Source organism: Brienomyrus brachyistius, chromosome 4 (assembly GCF_023856365.1).
Source record: "Brienomyrus brachyistius isolate T26 chromosome 4, BBRACH_0.4, whole genome shotgun sequence".
Lineage (NCBI taxonomy): Eukaryota > Metazoa > Chordata > Actinopteri > Osteoglossiformes > Mormyridae > Brienomyrus > Brienomyrus brachyistius.
In genome coordinates, this window is record NC_064536.1 from 26,824,185 (window position 1) to 26,839,105 (window position 14,921).

General features: G+C 47.1%; 2 protein-coding genes across 4 annotated transcripts in view; one reads left to right on the forward strand and one right to left on the reverse strand.

Moving 5' to 3' along the window:
* LOC125740089 (polymeric immunoglobulin receptor-like) overlaps nt 1-14,921 on the reverse strand; it is a 179,026-nt gene that overhangs the window by 130,497 nt on the left and 33,608 nt on the right. The window lies entirely within an intron of this gene.
* LOC125740088 (CMRF35-like molecule 1) overlaps nt 9,338-14,921 on the forward strand; it is a 152,238-nt gene continuing 146,654 nt past the window's right edge. The window contains exon 1 of the mRNA XM_049010816.1: nt 9,338-9,456. Coding sequence (XP_048866773.1) covers nt 9,411-9,456 — 46 coding nt within the window. The 5' untranslated portion in view covers nt 9,338-9,410. The remainder of the gene's footprint in view (nt 9,457-14,921) is intronic.

Here is a 14,921-nt window from a genome sequence, read left to right on the forward strand (position 1 = left end):
GTTGATGAGGTGCTTCACTGGATTGCCAGCCCGACGTTTGAAAAGATCCCCATGCGTGCTCGATTTTATACACCTTTGGCGATGAGCCTCAGTGAAACACTTGAAAAGTTTAAATCTAGCATGTTTCATGGCTTCACTGCATTTCCCTCCACAATGATCATCTAACTGGTGAAGTTGAAGACAGAGCTGAAAATTAGTTAAATCGTGACTTTATCCAAGGGACAAGGGATTCTGAAAAATCAGAGATGGAACTACTGGTTGGGTTGGTCATCGCCTGCTTTTTCTAAATGAAGTTTCAAACTACTTAATTAATGTATGTAAATCTGTTTTATAATGTTTAAACAAACAGCTTTTTAATGGGTTTGCATCTTATATATCCTACAGTGTGCTTGTGCATTTGATTCCTCCTTGATTCAGGTGAAACAGAAAATAACTGGCAAGAGAGACAGAGAGAAACTTCTGGGAAGATTTGTTGTCCAAAGTTGAACTGAGTGTCCAAACCCTTTTGGATGTCAAATTTCATTAAGGTTCACCTAAATACAAACAAATGTATTTTTGTATAGTGCATTATCACAACATTACATTGTCTCAAAGCGCTTTACAGCATCCCCACCCAAAGCCCCCAGTGAGTAAGCCATAGTCGACAGTGGCAAGGAAAAACTCCCAAGAAGGAAGAAACCTTGGGAGGGACCAGACTCAAAGGGGGAGCCCATCCTCCAGGGGCCGGCAGGGAGAGTCACATCACCCATTACCCACTGTAATCCTTTCTATACCCACCTATGTAGACTTCATACAGCATCATTGCAAACAAAATAAGAGAGTTATAGTTAAATTAGGTAAAGAAATTTTATGTAAAATTTGTCAATCCAGGTTTTCAGCACCATGGACAACAACCTACTGTTGCTTAAAAGGGCATTATTATGCTCATTTTCAGTTTATAAGTTTATTTTTAGACTCTATTAGAATAGAGGTTGCTTGCTTCAGTGTTCCAAAAACACATATCTTTTCTCATTAATGCACATCTCTATTCACTCTCTGTCTAATCCCACCCCCAATGAGTCCAGTGTGGTTTGATTGGTCGGCTTACCCTGCATTCCCCTCTCTTGTAGTCTGCAGACGGATCATTGAAGGAAGGCAGCCAATAAGCATTGTGTTATGAAGAGACCTCATCGTGTTGTGAAAATAAGGGCTGGAATTTCAATGAGGTGTTTTAGGAAGATGAGAGAAGAGTGGTTTCTGTGCTGGGAGTTACTCCCTTTGCTATGTACTTATGTACTGTCCCTGTAGTCAAATTAAGCAATTTCTTCTGATGTTGACCAGAAGGTATGTGATATCTTTCTCCCCTTACCCCTTATCAGATAAGAGCTGCTGTCAGCTGAGACAAGCTGGTGTGATTCATTTCAATTCAATTCAATATTACTTCTGCCACGCATTTTCACAACATTATATTGTCTCAAAGCACTTTACCTTATCCCTGCCCAAAGCCCCCAGAGATCAAGCCAGTGGCAAGGAAAACTCCCTAGAAGGAAGAAACCTTGGGAGGAACCAGACTCAAACGGAAAGCCCATCCTCCAAGTGCCGGCACAGGACGTGATATGAGCAAAATGGCAACGTCCCAATTCACACTGTCTGTATTTTAAGATTTGAGTTTCAAAGTGGGCAAGTGATGGCAGGCAGGTGCTGGTGCTGCTTCTGATGACAGGAGGAACTGTGGTACAGCAACAGGGCATGCAGGAGAGACGTTACAGGCTGAGAAAAAAGTGGGCGGTCCTGATTTCATGTCTTTCATCACACTACAAGATGGTCACTGATTGGTGGGCTCTGAGGGGGAGCTGTGATCTGAAAACCACAACCATTTACATTTAATTTTGAAATATTTTAAAAATATTAATTAAATCAGAAAAAGTATTAAATCAAAATAATGACGAATATACATTAAATATATATTTAAGAATCAATAAGCAATGCAATTAGACTTTTACTTTCACTAATGAATAAACCAATTTTAAACTTTGACCAGCAGGTGGCAGCAAAGCACGTGTGAAGAAGAGGCCATCAGCAGTACAAAGCACCGGCTGTACAGGTTCCCAGCAGACAATCAAACACTTCAGATAAACCTCCTTCTTTAACTGACTCTCATGGTATGACTGTACAGACTGAGCAGGCCTCACTGCAGTTAGCATAACCGTTAGAGAAAATATAAGAAAACCATGGGGACAGAAAGATCACTGAATAACAGGAATGACCGACATATAGTGCCAAACAGATAAGGTGCAAAGACAGAACTCATGGTACAAACAAAGTAAACGTAGTGCACTATGTAGGGTAGGTCGTAAAATTGTCTGCACTTTGCAGCTTACCTTGCGTTGACTCTTTATAGTACGGACCCCACAACGGTGGTGGAATTATAAGGGGCTGGTCATCAGGGGGCATGGATTTTGTGGCAGTTTCTTTATTGTCCATATCAAACTCAGCATAGAGGCGCTTAAGCTTGTCAGCATTGCTGGTGGAGGGAGCTGCATTTGTGGGTTTCTATTCTGCAATGGCTTGAATGTCCTGTGTATTAAGACGAACTCACGGAGTATTATGTCGCCCACATAACATAGAATGAATAAGAGTTGTTTACTGTTCTCCTGTTACTGTAATATTCTGGGAAGTTGTGATTGTTCAACTCCACTACGCACGGTTAGGAGTAACTCCAACTTCACCTAGCAGACATACATATGAGGTGATTGAGGATCTGTTTGTGTATGGACTAACCACCCTGAGATTCTGATGCGTCCTCCAATACGTCCATGATTCACCTATATCATCGTGCCAAGGTTGAGCAGCACAACATGGTCTTTCTAAGATCACTTATATAACTTGTTTATGACAAATAACTTGTTTTGTGGAACGCTTATCTCGCCGTAGGACACTTATCTTAGTTTTGGGGAAGAAGAGAGAGCGTCACCCAGGGAAAGTCTTGCCTTGTTTTTCTAGAAATTAAAAGAAAAAGTGTTACTTATTTATGCTCTGTAGCTGCAAGCCGTTTCACTCCACTTAGATGAGAATTGGATTGGATTGAGAATGAGAGCACATTGCCTGAGGGGAGGGGTGAGCCTGGTCAGCCCCTTCCCTGCCCACACGCATCCAGCCGCTTTCTAAATTTAGTATAATGGAAGGGGGAGAGCTCAGCACTGACCGGAGATCAGCCGTGGGATAGAGCGTGCATCACCCGGCACTTTCTCGGGACTCACGTGTTGGTCTCCTGCCAGGACTGAAAGGGGCTCCCCGGTCCGTGTGTGAAGGTGGGTGATGATACACGTCCGAGTGTGAATCGCTTTGCAGCTGCTGATGCATTTTAAACATTAATGGGACTACTTACCAATGCTCACGATATTTCATAATTTTGTATCGCTTATAATTAAATATTTCTGAAAGGGGTCAACACATTTGTTCCATCGAAAGCCCTATATCCCCCTACTATCCTAAAACATCCTGCCACATGCATTATGTCTCAGAGTGTCCGTGAAGTTAGCTTCAGTTGCTTTAGTTAAGTTTATTACTGTGCTTTGCAGTTGTGACGCCCCTCCCCTGGATGTGCTGAAGGTCGGTGCTTCACGGGATCTGAATGCTGCATCTCAACTTAAAGAAGAAAATGTTCAGAAGGTATGTGACTCATACATCCAGCACCTCAGCAGTGTTGGCTTTGAATGACTGTGTCTCTTTCCCGCTTGCAAGCTTCCTCTGATCACATGGCATTTCTCCAGGCTTTTAATTTGGAAATGTACTTATGTGGTGATATTTTCAGCACTGCTGTTGTATTTAATCCAGTGTGGTGGACATGAATAAATGAATGTCTTTATGGGTGTCCTCTGCGGTAAATGCTCTCCAATCTGTGTGTCCAAACCGGAGCTGCAGAATAGAATCAGCACCTGCTGGGCAGATTTTAGCAATTTAGCAACTGCTGGTTCCTCATGTTTGATGATGGTTAGATACCTGGGCAGTAGAAACAGTGAGAACTGGTCAGATTGTCCCATGCGGTGGAAGGTGATAGCTTAGTAAGCATCTGCAATTTTACTGTAGATGGGATGCAGAGTTTTCTCTCCTCTGCTGTGGCAGGGAATGTTTTGGTGAAGTACATCGCTCAAGTTGGATTGGTTAACGCCCCCTGCTGTGACAAATGCTCCATGCGGCTGTGAATTTTGTTTTATTTTTGGCCGGTAAAATGGCAGACACTGAATTATTAGGTAACAGACCGAAAGAACAGTGTTTCCCAGTAACAGTAATATCTGTGCCCCACATTTTATTGAGGTTGATACACAAACCTCCATGTTACATAGCTGCTTGTCAGGTCTGTAAGCACAGGAGCAGGCTCCACAATGAAAAAGTGAACGATATTCGATGGGGATCACAGTTCAAGATTCATCAGCTTATGCATATTATGTCATGAAAACCCAATCCAATGTCCCCTGCGCAGTTTGGTCCTGCTGAACCTCCGTACCGATCGCGCAGCGACACTCTATTCAAGCCCTTTCACAAGCTACAGCGGATAATTACAAATAGAGATGTGCCGAACGTGTATCTGTGTGCGTTTTCATTGTGGGATACAGATGGTTAGGTTGGTATTTACTGCATGGAAGTGTTGCGTGTAAGAAACCAAGGTACTTTTTATCCGCTAGGATACACACACTCACCACACCGGCTTAGTATATAACGCAGGGTGCCGTGACGTAGTACGGTGTATGTATATCCAGTTTAAATGCTACCGTGGTGAATGACAGAACCCTCCGTGACTCTCCAGGTTTTACCACTGTCTGATAGCTGTTCTGTCGGCTCTGGTGATACTGTGATGCGTAATTGATACAGATTGCCGATGGGGGCGACTAGCCGTAGCACATTGGTCTTCCTAACAGTAGCTGTGATTTCGCCGTCGTATGAAAATGGATCCTGCGGTCTGTATTAAGGTGGAGGGGAATGATTACGGATGCCTGCGCTGCCGCAGTACAACTATCTGGGCAGGCGAAGAAGCAGCCGCGTTGGCGTTGCCATTGCCGAACGTAAACAAAGATGGCCGCGCCCCATGCCAAACGTAAACCAAGATGGCCGCGCCCGTTGCCAAACATAAACAAAGATGGCCGCGCCCTGAAGCCGAACGTAAACAAAAATGGCCGCGCCCATGAGGCACATAAATTAGCAGGCATCAAAACGCCAAAGTACTCCAGTAAATCAGACTGGGAGGCTTTCCACGCGTAGTTAACCCAGGGAAGCAGGTGGTTAGTGGACGATATTTGCTTGCCCCGAGCGAGAGGGCTATAAAGTTTTGTTTTTGTTGTTTTATAAAACCGAGAAGACTTGAAACTTGCGGTTATCCTTATCTCATCCTGCTTTTGCGTAAGCTTCATTCAGACCTAGGAAACATTCGCCCTCTATTGGTCTTGTGGTATATCACTGCAGTACGCATGTGCAAACCGCAAATATCCGTATCCACAGTATGAACAGCGACTGTCCCCAGACCGGAAGCACACAACAGCATACACGGGAAGCGTAAAGTACGAAGTAGGCTTTAGCCGACAAAGACTTGCGGTGAATCTTTGCGGTATTTATACACACGTGCCACTGCAGAACAAGCTAGTTCATCAGGGTGTGCATACTGGCAGACCAGCGCGTCCACACACTCTCTGTGAGGCCCTAGACTTAGTGCTGGAGAGGAACATGGCGTTGGGACCAGCACTACGGGGTGCAGTCAGACACAACCCACCTAGGGGATCTAGAGACCCTCTATATACAGCACACAGTGTTTCTGCAGAGTCCCACCCTCACATCCTGTATGGCGACATTTCTGCTTTTCAGAATAAGTGCCTGTCTGAGAATAACTTCTGCATCATGCTACTGATTTAGCTGCTTTCTACTCGTATGCATGAGAAAAACGAGGTTGTTACACAGTTCTTTAATAAAATTTACTTAAATTAAAGCTACAACGATTCTTTGTGAAGACCAACTGTCACTTATTTTACTGTGAAATTATGTTGCTAAAATGATGAAATTCCAAGTACTATACAAATATCTCACATGAATGTCACATGAATGACACCGGAAACCAAGCAAGCTGAAGACTTTCTTGTCTTTGTATTTTTCCACTTTGGCTGCACATGCAGTGTAAGAGGAGCTAATCCTCCACTGTAAGCAGTGATACTAGGCCCACGTCTCCTGCTGCTTTTTCCCAAAGTCCCTCTGTGTCTTTACTTTATCATTATTTCAATTCAATTACATTTTATTTCTATATCAATTACGTTTTACAACATTACATTGTCTTCAACCGCTTTACATTGTCCCTGACCAAAGCCCCCGCTGAACAAACCAGAGGTAACAGTGGCAAAGAAATTCTCCCTAGTAGGAAGAGACCTTGAGTGGAACCAGACTCAAAGGGGGAGCCCATCCTCCAGGGGCTAGCAGAGGAAGTCAAATGAACAAAATCCAGAGGGCAGCTTCTGACGGCAGGATGAACAGTGGTACAGCAGCAAGGCAGGCAATAGAGACATTACAGGGAGCAGGGCGAGCAGGAGAGACGTCAAAGGCAGCAGGGAAGGCAGGAGAGATGTCACAGGCATCAGGGAAGGCAGGAGACACGTCACAGGCAGCAGGGCGGGCAGGAGAGACGTCACAGGCAGCAGGGAAGGCAGGAGAGATGTCACAGGCAGCAGGGAAGGCAGGAGAGATGTCACAGGCAGCAGGACAGGCAGGAGAGATGTCACAGGCAGCAGGGAAGGCAGGAAAGATGTCACAGGCAGCAGGGAAGGCAGGAGACACGTCACAGGCAGCAGGGCGGGCAGGAGAGACGTCACAGGCAGCAGGGAAGGCAGGAGAGACGTCACAGGCAGCAGGGAAGGCAGGAGACACGTCACAGGCAGCAGGGCGGGCAGGAGAGACGTCACAGGCAGCAGGGAAGGCAGGAGAGATGTCACAGGCAGCAGGACAGGCAGGAGAGATGTCACAGGCAGCAGGGAAGGCAGGAAAGATGTCACAGGCAGCAGGGAAGGCAGGAGACACGTCACAGGCAGCAGGGCGGGCAGGAGAGACGTCACAGGCAGCAGGGAAGGCAGGAGAGACGTCACAGGCAGCAGGGAAGGCAGGAGACACGTCACAGGCAGCAGGGCGGGCAGGAGAGACGTCACAGGCAGCAGGGAAGGCAGGAGAGACGTCACAGGCAGCAGGGAAGGCAGGAGACACGTCACAGGCAGCAGGGAAGGCAGGAGAGACGTCACAGGCAGCAGGGAAGGCAGGAGACACGTCACAGGCAGCAGGGCGGGCAGGAGAGACGTCACAGGCAGCAGGGAAGGCAGGAGAGATGTCACAGGCAGCAGGACAGGCAGGAGAGACGTCACAGGCAGCAGGGAAGGCAGGAAAGATGTCACAGGCAGCAGGGAAGGCAGGAGACACGTCACAGGCAGCAGGGCGGGCAGGAGAGACGTCACAGGCAGCAGGGAAGGCAGGAGAGATGTCACAGGCAGCAGGACAGGCAGGAGAGACGTCACAGGCAGCAGGACGGGCAGGAGAGACGTCACAGGCAGCAGGGCATGCAGGAGAGACGTCACAGGCAGCAGGGCAGATAGGAGAGACATCACAGGCAGCAGGGCATGCAGGAGAGACGTCACAGGCAGCAGGGAAGGCAGGAGACACGTCACAGGCAGCAGGACGGGCAGGAGAGACGTCACAGGCAGCAGGGAAGGCAGGAAAGATGTCACAGGCAGCAGGGAAGGCAGGAGACACGTCACAGGCAGCAGGGCGGGCAGGAGAGACGTCACAGGCAGCAGGGAAGGCAGGAGAGATGTCACAGGCAGCAGGACAGGCAGGAGAGACGTCACAGGCAGCAGGACGGGCAGGAGAGACGTCACAGGCAGCAGGGCATGCAGGAGAGACGTCACAGGCAGCAGGGCAGATAGGAGAGACATCACAGGCAGCAGGGCATGCAGGAGAGACGTCACAGGCAGCAGGGTGGACAGGAGAGACGTCACAGGCAGCAAGGAAGGCAGCAGAGACGCCACAGACAGCAGGGCGGGCAAGAGAGATGTCACAGGCAGCAGGGAAGGCAGGAGACACGTCACAGGCAGCAGGGAAGGCAGGAGACACGTCACAGGCAGCAGGGAAGGCAGGAGAGACGTCACAGGCAGCAGGGCGGGCAGGAGAGACGTCACAGGCAGCAGGACAGGCAGGAGAGACGTCACAGGCAGCAGGGAAGGCAGAAGAGACGTCACAGACAGCAGGGCGGGCAAGAGAGATGTCACAGGCAGCAGGACAGGCAGGACAGATGTCAGGCAGCAGGGCATGCAGGAGAGACGTCACGGGGAGCAGGGAGGGAAAGAGACGTCACAGGCAGCAGGACAGGCAGGAAAGACGTCACAGGCAGCAGGGCAGGCAGGACAGATGTCAGGCAGCAGGGCATGCAGGAGAGACGTCACAGGCAGCAGGGCGTGCAAGAGAGACGTCACAGGCAGCAGGGTGGACAAGATATCGTGCTTATTTTGGGTCTCCAGCAACACAGCACAGGATGAGTAAGAGGGATAAAAAAACTGCATTAACCAAAGTAGGGGGGACTAGAGGCAGTGCAAACAGTTAGGTGAGTGTAATATGTAAGCTCCGGCACACATGGCTATGGCAGCATAAGTGGGAGGGAGAGGCAAGTGGTATAACTCATACAGGGGCTGTAATGCACAGGCTTACCCAGGCAGAAGCCCAGGGGCTTCTGACCATGGTAATGTGGTATGATGCATACAGGGGCTGTAATGCACAGGCTTACCCAGGCTGAAGCCCAGGGACCATGTTAATGTCCCTCTGAATGCATGTACCTGCCACCTCAGCACTCCTGACTGTTGGCTTTGAATGTGACCATGACTGTGTCTGTATGCAGTTTGCAGGCTTCCTCTGTTCACATGGCATTTCTACACCTTCTAGTGCCCTGCAATGGACTGATAAGCTGTTGAAGGTTTACCTCACTTTACACTGTGTGCTTCCTGCATTTGGAAATACATAACTATACTAATGATAAATAGCTATGATAAAACCCAGACAAATCTCTGAGGCAACAGAGAGATCCATGTAATATTCATTTCATATAAGCAACGACACAATAAAAATGCACGTTAGTTGTAATTCATGCATCTTTATTCATACTGATTTTTTTCATTCATTAATGCTTCCAGTGCCTGTGCTTTGATAGTTTATTTTATGCTGTACAGACTAATAATAATGACTCGCTAAAGGGCTAAACATTCAGCCTTGTAGTTTTGCCACTTCCTGTTTAAAGTCTCCACTCCCCCTTCACTCTGCCTCTGTGTGTAAGAATAGAATCGACAGAGACAGTGAAGGTACAGAGGATGAGGCAGTGAGAGTCAGTCTCCACAGATCTGGGCTCAGTGACACACAGACGTATGGATCCTCTGATGCTCCTGTTTCTTCTTATTGCTGGGCTCACAGGTGAGTGTCACTCATTGTGGTGTGAAGTATTTTACCTGCAAACAAATTGCAAATACTATTTGGATTCTTGCAGGTGATTATAACAAAACATTTTATACATTTTTTGAAACAAAAGTATTTGAGCAAGAAAATGTCATCACTTGATGTACTTATTTTGCATTATTTGTATTTATATACAGTATGATACTACAACGTCTCTCCTTTGGTGTCCAAGCAGTACAAAGACTGTCAGTGCAGATAAGCTGCCCCTGTCTCTTGTACCCTTTGCTTTTCTGAGAGGCTGATGATTTATCTTCCTGGGGTCGTTTCAGCAGCACAGTTGGTCCTTTTTCTAACTTTGCCCCGTGTTTCACTATGGGAGTCGCTTTGGGCGTGACCAGCTACAGAAGCTCCAATGACAGTTCGTCTGTCTGTGATGGACAGGTGGACCTGAGACCAGGCTCCACCTCTGTCTGGCTTTGGGGGGGGCAGCAAGAGGTAGGCCGGCCAGCAGTGGAGAGAGGCTAACCCGGGGCTGTAGGTGAAGCACGTCTTTGCTGCTGTGGCTTCTACCCCCCCGCCCATGTCAGATGTACGGAAATTATTGGAAGTGCCTGCAGTGTTTGTAGCACTCAAACATTTCCGGTGCTTTATCTGATGCTAACATGGTCTTGTGAAATCAAACAATATGCCTTATTTTATTTGCTGGAGGGGCTGGAGGGGTGCAGTGGTTAGCACTGTTGCCTCACACCTCTGGGACCTGGGTCACCACCTGGGTCACATGTGTGTGGAGTTTGCATGTTCTCCCCATGTCGTCGTGGGGTTTCCTCTGGGTACTCCGGTTTCCCCCCACAGTCCAAAAACATGCTGAGGCTAATTAAAGTTGCTAAATTGCCCGTAGGTGTGCATGTGTGAGTGAGTGGTGTGTGAGTGTGCCCTGCGATGGGCTAGCCCCCCATCCTGGGTTGTTCCATGCCTCGTGCCCATTGCTTCCGGGATAGGCTCCGGACCCCCCGCGACCCAGTAGGGTAAGTGGTTTGGAAAATGGATGGATGGATGGATTTGCTGGAAAAACAGAAAGACTTTTCTACAGTTAAGACCCACTGGTCTGTGATTTCAGCCTGTCATGCAGGCATTGGTTAGAAGCCTGTTGGCCAGCGCCCCCTAGTGTGCCACTTTATGAAAAGCGGCTGATGGAAATGCCCAATTTCAACACTCTCTGTTCTGTTATGGGATCTGTCTATTGGCTGCCCTTTCTCATCACTCATCTAGGTTTTACCTGGACAGTCCGGCTATCCGGCCCTCTGTCCAGACTGCTGTTGTATGTCCTCCTTTTAGCCCCCTTGTCCTTCTTTTTTCCTCACCCCTATCCGCCTCCCTTTCAACACCTATGGGTTCTCTCTCCCACCTCTGGCCACACAAAAAACGTGAAGCACTGGCAGACACCAGTTGTAACCCCCCCCCCCATTTCCCACTCAGCAACTTTTCATGGGTCCTCCTTTTTGGACACAGGTGTCCTCCTTTCTGAGCTTTAGTCCTCCTTTTTGGACACAGGTGTCCTCCTCTCTGAGCTTTAGTCCTCCTTTTTGGACACAGGTGTTCTCCTCTCTGAGCTTTAGTCCTCCTTTTTGGACACAGGTGTCCTCCTCTCTGAGCTTTAGTCCTCCTTTTTGGACACAGGTGTCCTCCTCTCTGAGCTTTAGTCCTCCTTTTTGGACACAGGTGTCCTCCTTTCTGAGCTTTAGTCCTCCTTTTTGGACACAGGTGTCCTCCTCTCTGAGCTTTAGTCCTCCTTTTTGGACACAGGTGTCCTCCTCTCTGAGCTTTAGTCCTCCTTTTTGGACACAGGTGTCCTCCTTTCTGAGCTTTAGTCCTCCTTTTTGGACACAGATGTCCTCCTTTTTAGAGTCATGTTGGTGGTCACAATATTGCAGACTCGGCCTACAGATGCTCCTCCCTGGAGCTGACAGCTTTCTACCCCCCTCCTCTTTCCTCTGCTGAGGAGCAGAAGCTGAGCACATTGTATCCAGTTCAGACCCTGCCTGTGTATGTACACAGGACAGCGGGCTTCAGGAGGTACCATCAGCTGGTCGTGTCCTGGGCTACACCCCAGAGGGGCAAATCACTGTCCTGCCAGAGGCTTCCTCACTGCATTGTACAAGCTACTGTATACCCTAAGCTTATACATTAGGGGTGTGCCTCTCCATCACTGAGGCTGATGTGATACACATCTCAATGCACTGGCAACCATCCGATTCACTAAGATACATATGAAGAAACTACTAACGTGATTGGATGTGATTTACCCCTATTGTGATGCAGTGTGATTCGGTGCGATACGATGCCCATTCTGTTAGGGGTGTGGCCACATCATGGGCCTTGTTCAGGGGATGTCAGGCCAGATATCTGTAATGTGGCAAGCTGAGCTACACTGTACACATTTGTGTGTTTTTACAGGGTGGCTGTCTCAGGGCCATGCAGTGTTGGAGGCCAACCCCTCAGAACTGGTGTAAGAATTAGTTTTTGGGTGTTTATAGTTTCCTGATCGGGATGCTGCAGTGCATTCTGGGAGGCGTCTGTATCTCCCACAGTGAACACCCAGCGAAGTTATGAAAAGAACCTTGTATGAATTGGCACAGTCCCTTGTTCGTTGGTAACAGATGGAGGTATTTCATCATCACTTCCCTCCTTGCATAGGCATAGGAAGAAATGATCCATCAGGGATGTCAACTGGGGTACTAAGGGCAGGGCGTCACAGACAGATGTGATGTTAAAAAGTACAGTAATTGCAAACTAATGCTAATATTGCAATTTTTTTCCGGAAGTAGGTGTTGAGGCTCAGAGGGAGGGGGATGAGTGAGGTGGAATTGAAGATCCACAATGAGAAGGCAAGGGGGTCCAGATCAGTGGTCAAGATCAGCCTCAGGGGTTGAGACTAGACCTGCTTGTCTTTCACTCTGCAGCAGGTTTGCAGAGCTAGTTAAGCTCTAGCTGTTAGACACTGGGGGCAGCGTGGGGGCCTCACACCCCCAGGTTTCCTCTCAGTTCTCTGGTTTCCTTTTGCAGTCCAAAGACACGAGGTTCAGGTGAATTGGTGCCTCTAAAAATGCCCATAGTGACTGTGTGTGAGTGTTTGCCCTGTGACAGACTGGCATTTTTATATGGCAAGTGTTAAGTGATTTTTATTTAAAAAGCACATTAAAAAACAATACATGTTATAAAAATACTACAATAAAAACATGAAATGCATAATAAAGCCAGAGACATTGGAGAAAGTTACATAAAATATACAATTTTAGTAATTCAATGGGGATAAGATAAAAGCAGGAGTAACTTTCTCCAGGTCTTTGGCTGAAAGGTGTGGTTTAAGCCTGGCTATTGAACTCAGCTGACAGAAACACCCCTTCACAACAGAATTTATTTGTTTATCAAACTCAAAGATGAAACCAATATTTTTAGCATGTGACCGGAAGTTTTCTGAATGAGGCCCTAATTGTTCTCTGAGATCATGAACAGACCCTGAGTGACCAAAACTCATTACCTCTGTCTTGTTTTCATTAATCTGGAAGAAATTCATTGCTGTCCTGTTCTTAATGTCCTCCAGACAGTTAGAAAGGGCCATCAGAGAGCAGCAGTCACCAGGTTTTAATGGCAGATAGAGCTGCGTATCACCGGCATAGCAATGATATTTTACATAATAACGTTCACAAATAGAGCCCAAAGGAAGCATGTATAGAGGGAATAGGAGAGGGCCTGTATCACAGGACTGGATATGTTTACAAGTAAGGCCATAGTACTGAAGGGGTGTGGCCATCCCACACAGTGACAAGCCCATTCATTCACCTCATCCAGGCCTTTTACTAGGGATTTAAGGTCCTGGTTTTGCTCTCAGACCCTAGAACACACTGCCAGGCTCAGATTCCCGATCCCACATCCTGCTGTAGCCCTTCCCAAGATTAGACATTAGTTTTGTTTTCCTTGTTCTTATAGTAAAATTACAGTCTTTGCCTTTTATGCATCATCACTGTTCTGCTAATTACACATGACCTAATCTAAGTATTACACAAACCAAGCATCATTACTTAGAGATGCTGTGATGTGGATCTTTATTCAGTTGATTATTTTCCCTGCAGGTGCTGACAGTGTGTCCACTGTGAGCAGAGTGTCTGCATGGACAGGAGGATCTGCCACCCTCTCATGATCCTATGCTGACAGATATAAAACTCATGTGAAATACTGGTGTAAAGGTTTGAGCTGGTCTTCATGTACTCCCATAGTATATACTGACTCTCCACAGGAGGGTAAAGTGTCAATCAGAGATGATCCAGACCAGCGAGTCTTCACTGTGACCATCAACAATCTGACAACGGAGGACTCTGGTTATTACTTATGTGGTGTGATAATCGATGGACGTTCAGAATCTGGAACTTGGGTTGAACTGTCAGTCACTGATGGTAAGATGCCTGAAAAACATCTGATCACAGCATTTTCATGCATATATGTCTGACACGATTCAGAAGGACGCAGTGAGGAGGAATCCCACAAGAGGCAGGATGCGAGTGAGAATGTAGAAGTTTAATTAAATAAAGCAGAAGCAATCCAGCGAACCCTGAACAGGAAACTAAAGACAAACTCACATAAACCACCGGGTTCACTGACAGAGCAGACTGGGCCTAAGATCATTATTCAGAGAGCAAGGAGCCTCCAGCGTTTAACACAGGAGGGCAAACAGCATACAAGGACTAAGGGTCTGAAATCGCATATTTGTTTGCTATGTAATAGGGGAAATATGCACCATAAAAGGGTAAAAATTTGCTCCTTTCATGTCACTGGTGCTGTATCCTGAAGGGTCATGCTAACTGTACCTGTTAAGGTACAGAAATGGCCTCAGAGGATCATTTTTGTACCATTGAGGATACATTAATGTTGTTTGTACCTTGGGGATGAGGGTACAGTCCCAGTGACAAACAAAGGTGTAAATTATGACCCTTTTTTGGTATATATTACATAGCAATTTTTTCCTTTTTTTCTGAGTGTAGTGTGAGTATAATGACGTGAGCATTATGTTCGAATCCTCAGTATCCCGATGGACGCTACAGTATCCCACAAGGCTACTGGAGCGGTGACCAGAGACAAGGAATGTCACTTACTCAGCAATTTCTATACAGATTTAAGTAAAAAACAATACCCAGTTTCATTGGTACACAACTGCATCATTTAATATGCAGGATGGTGATCACAGTGTGTCTGAATGCATGCCTACTGCTCTCATGCAGACATGCAGTACATACTGCATGCCTACTGCTCTCATGCAGACATGCAGCACATACTGGATGCCTACTGCTCTCATGCAGACATGCAGCACATACTGGATGCCTACTGCTCTAATGCAGACATACAGTACATAACTGCATGCCTACTGCTCTCATGCAGACATGCAGTACATACTGCATGCCTACTGCTCTCATGCAGACATGCAGCACATA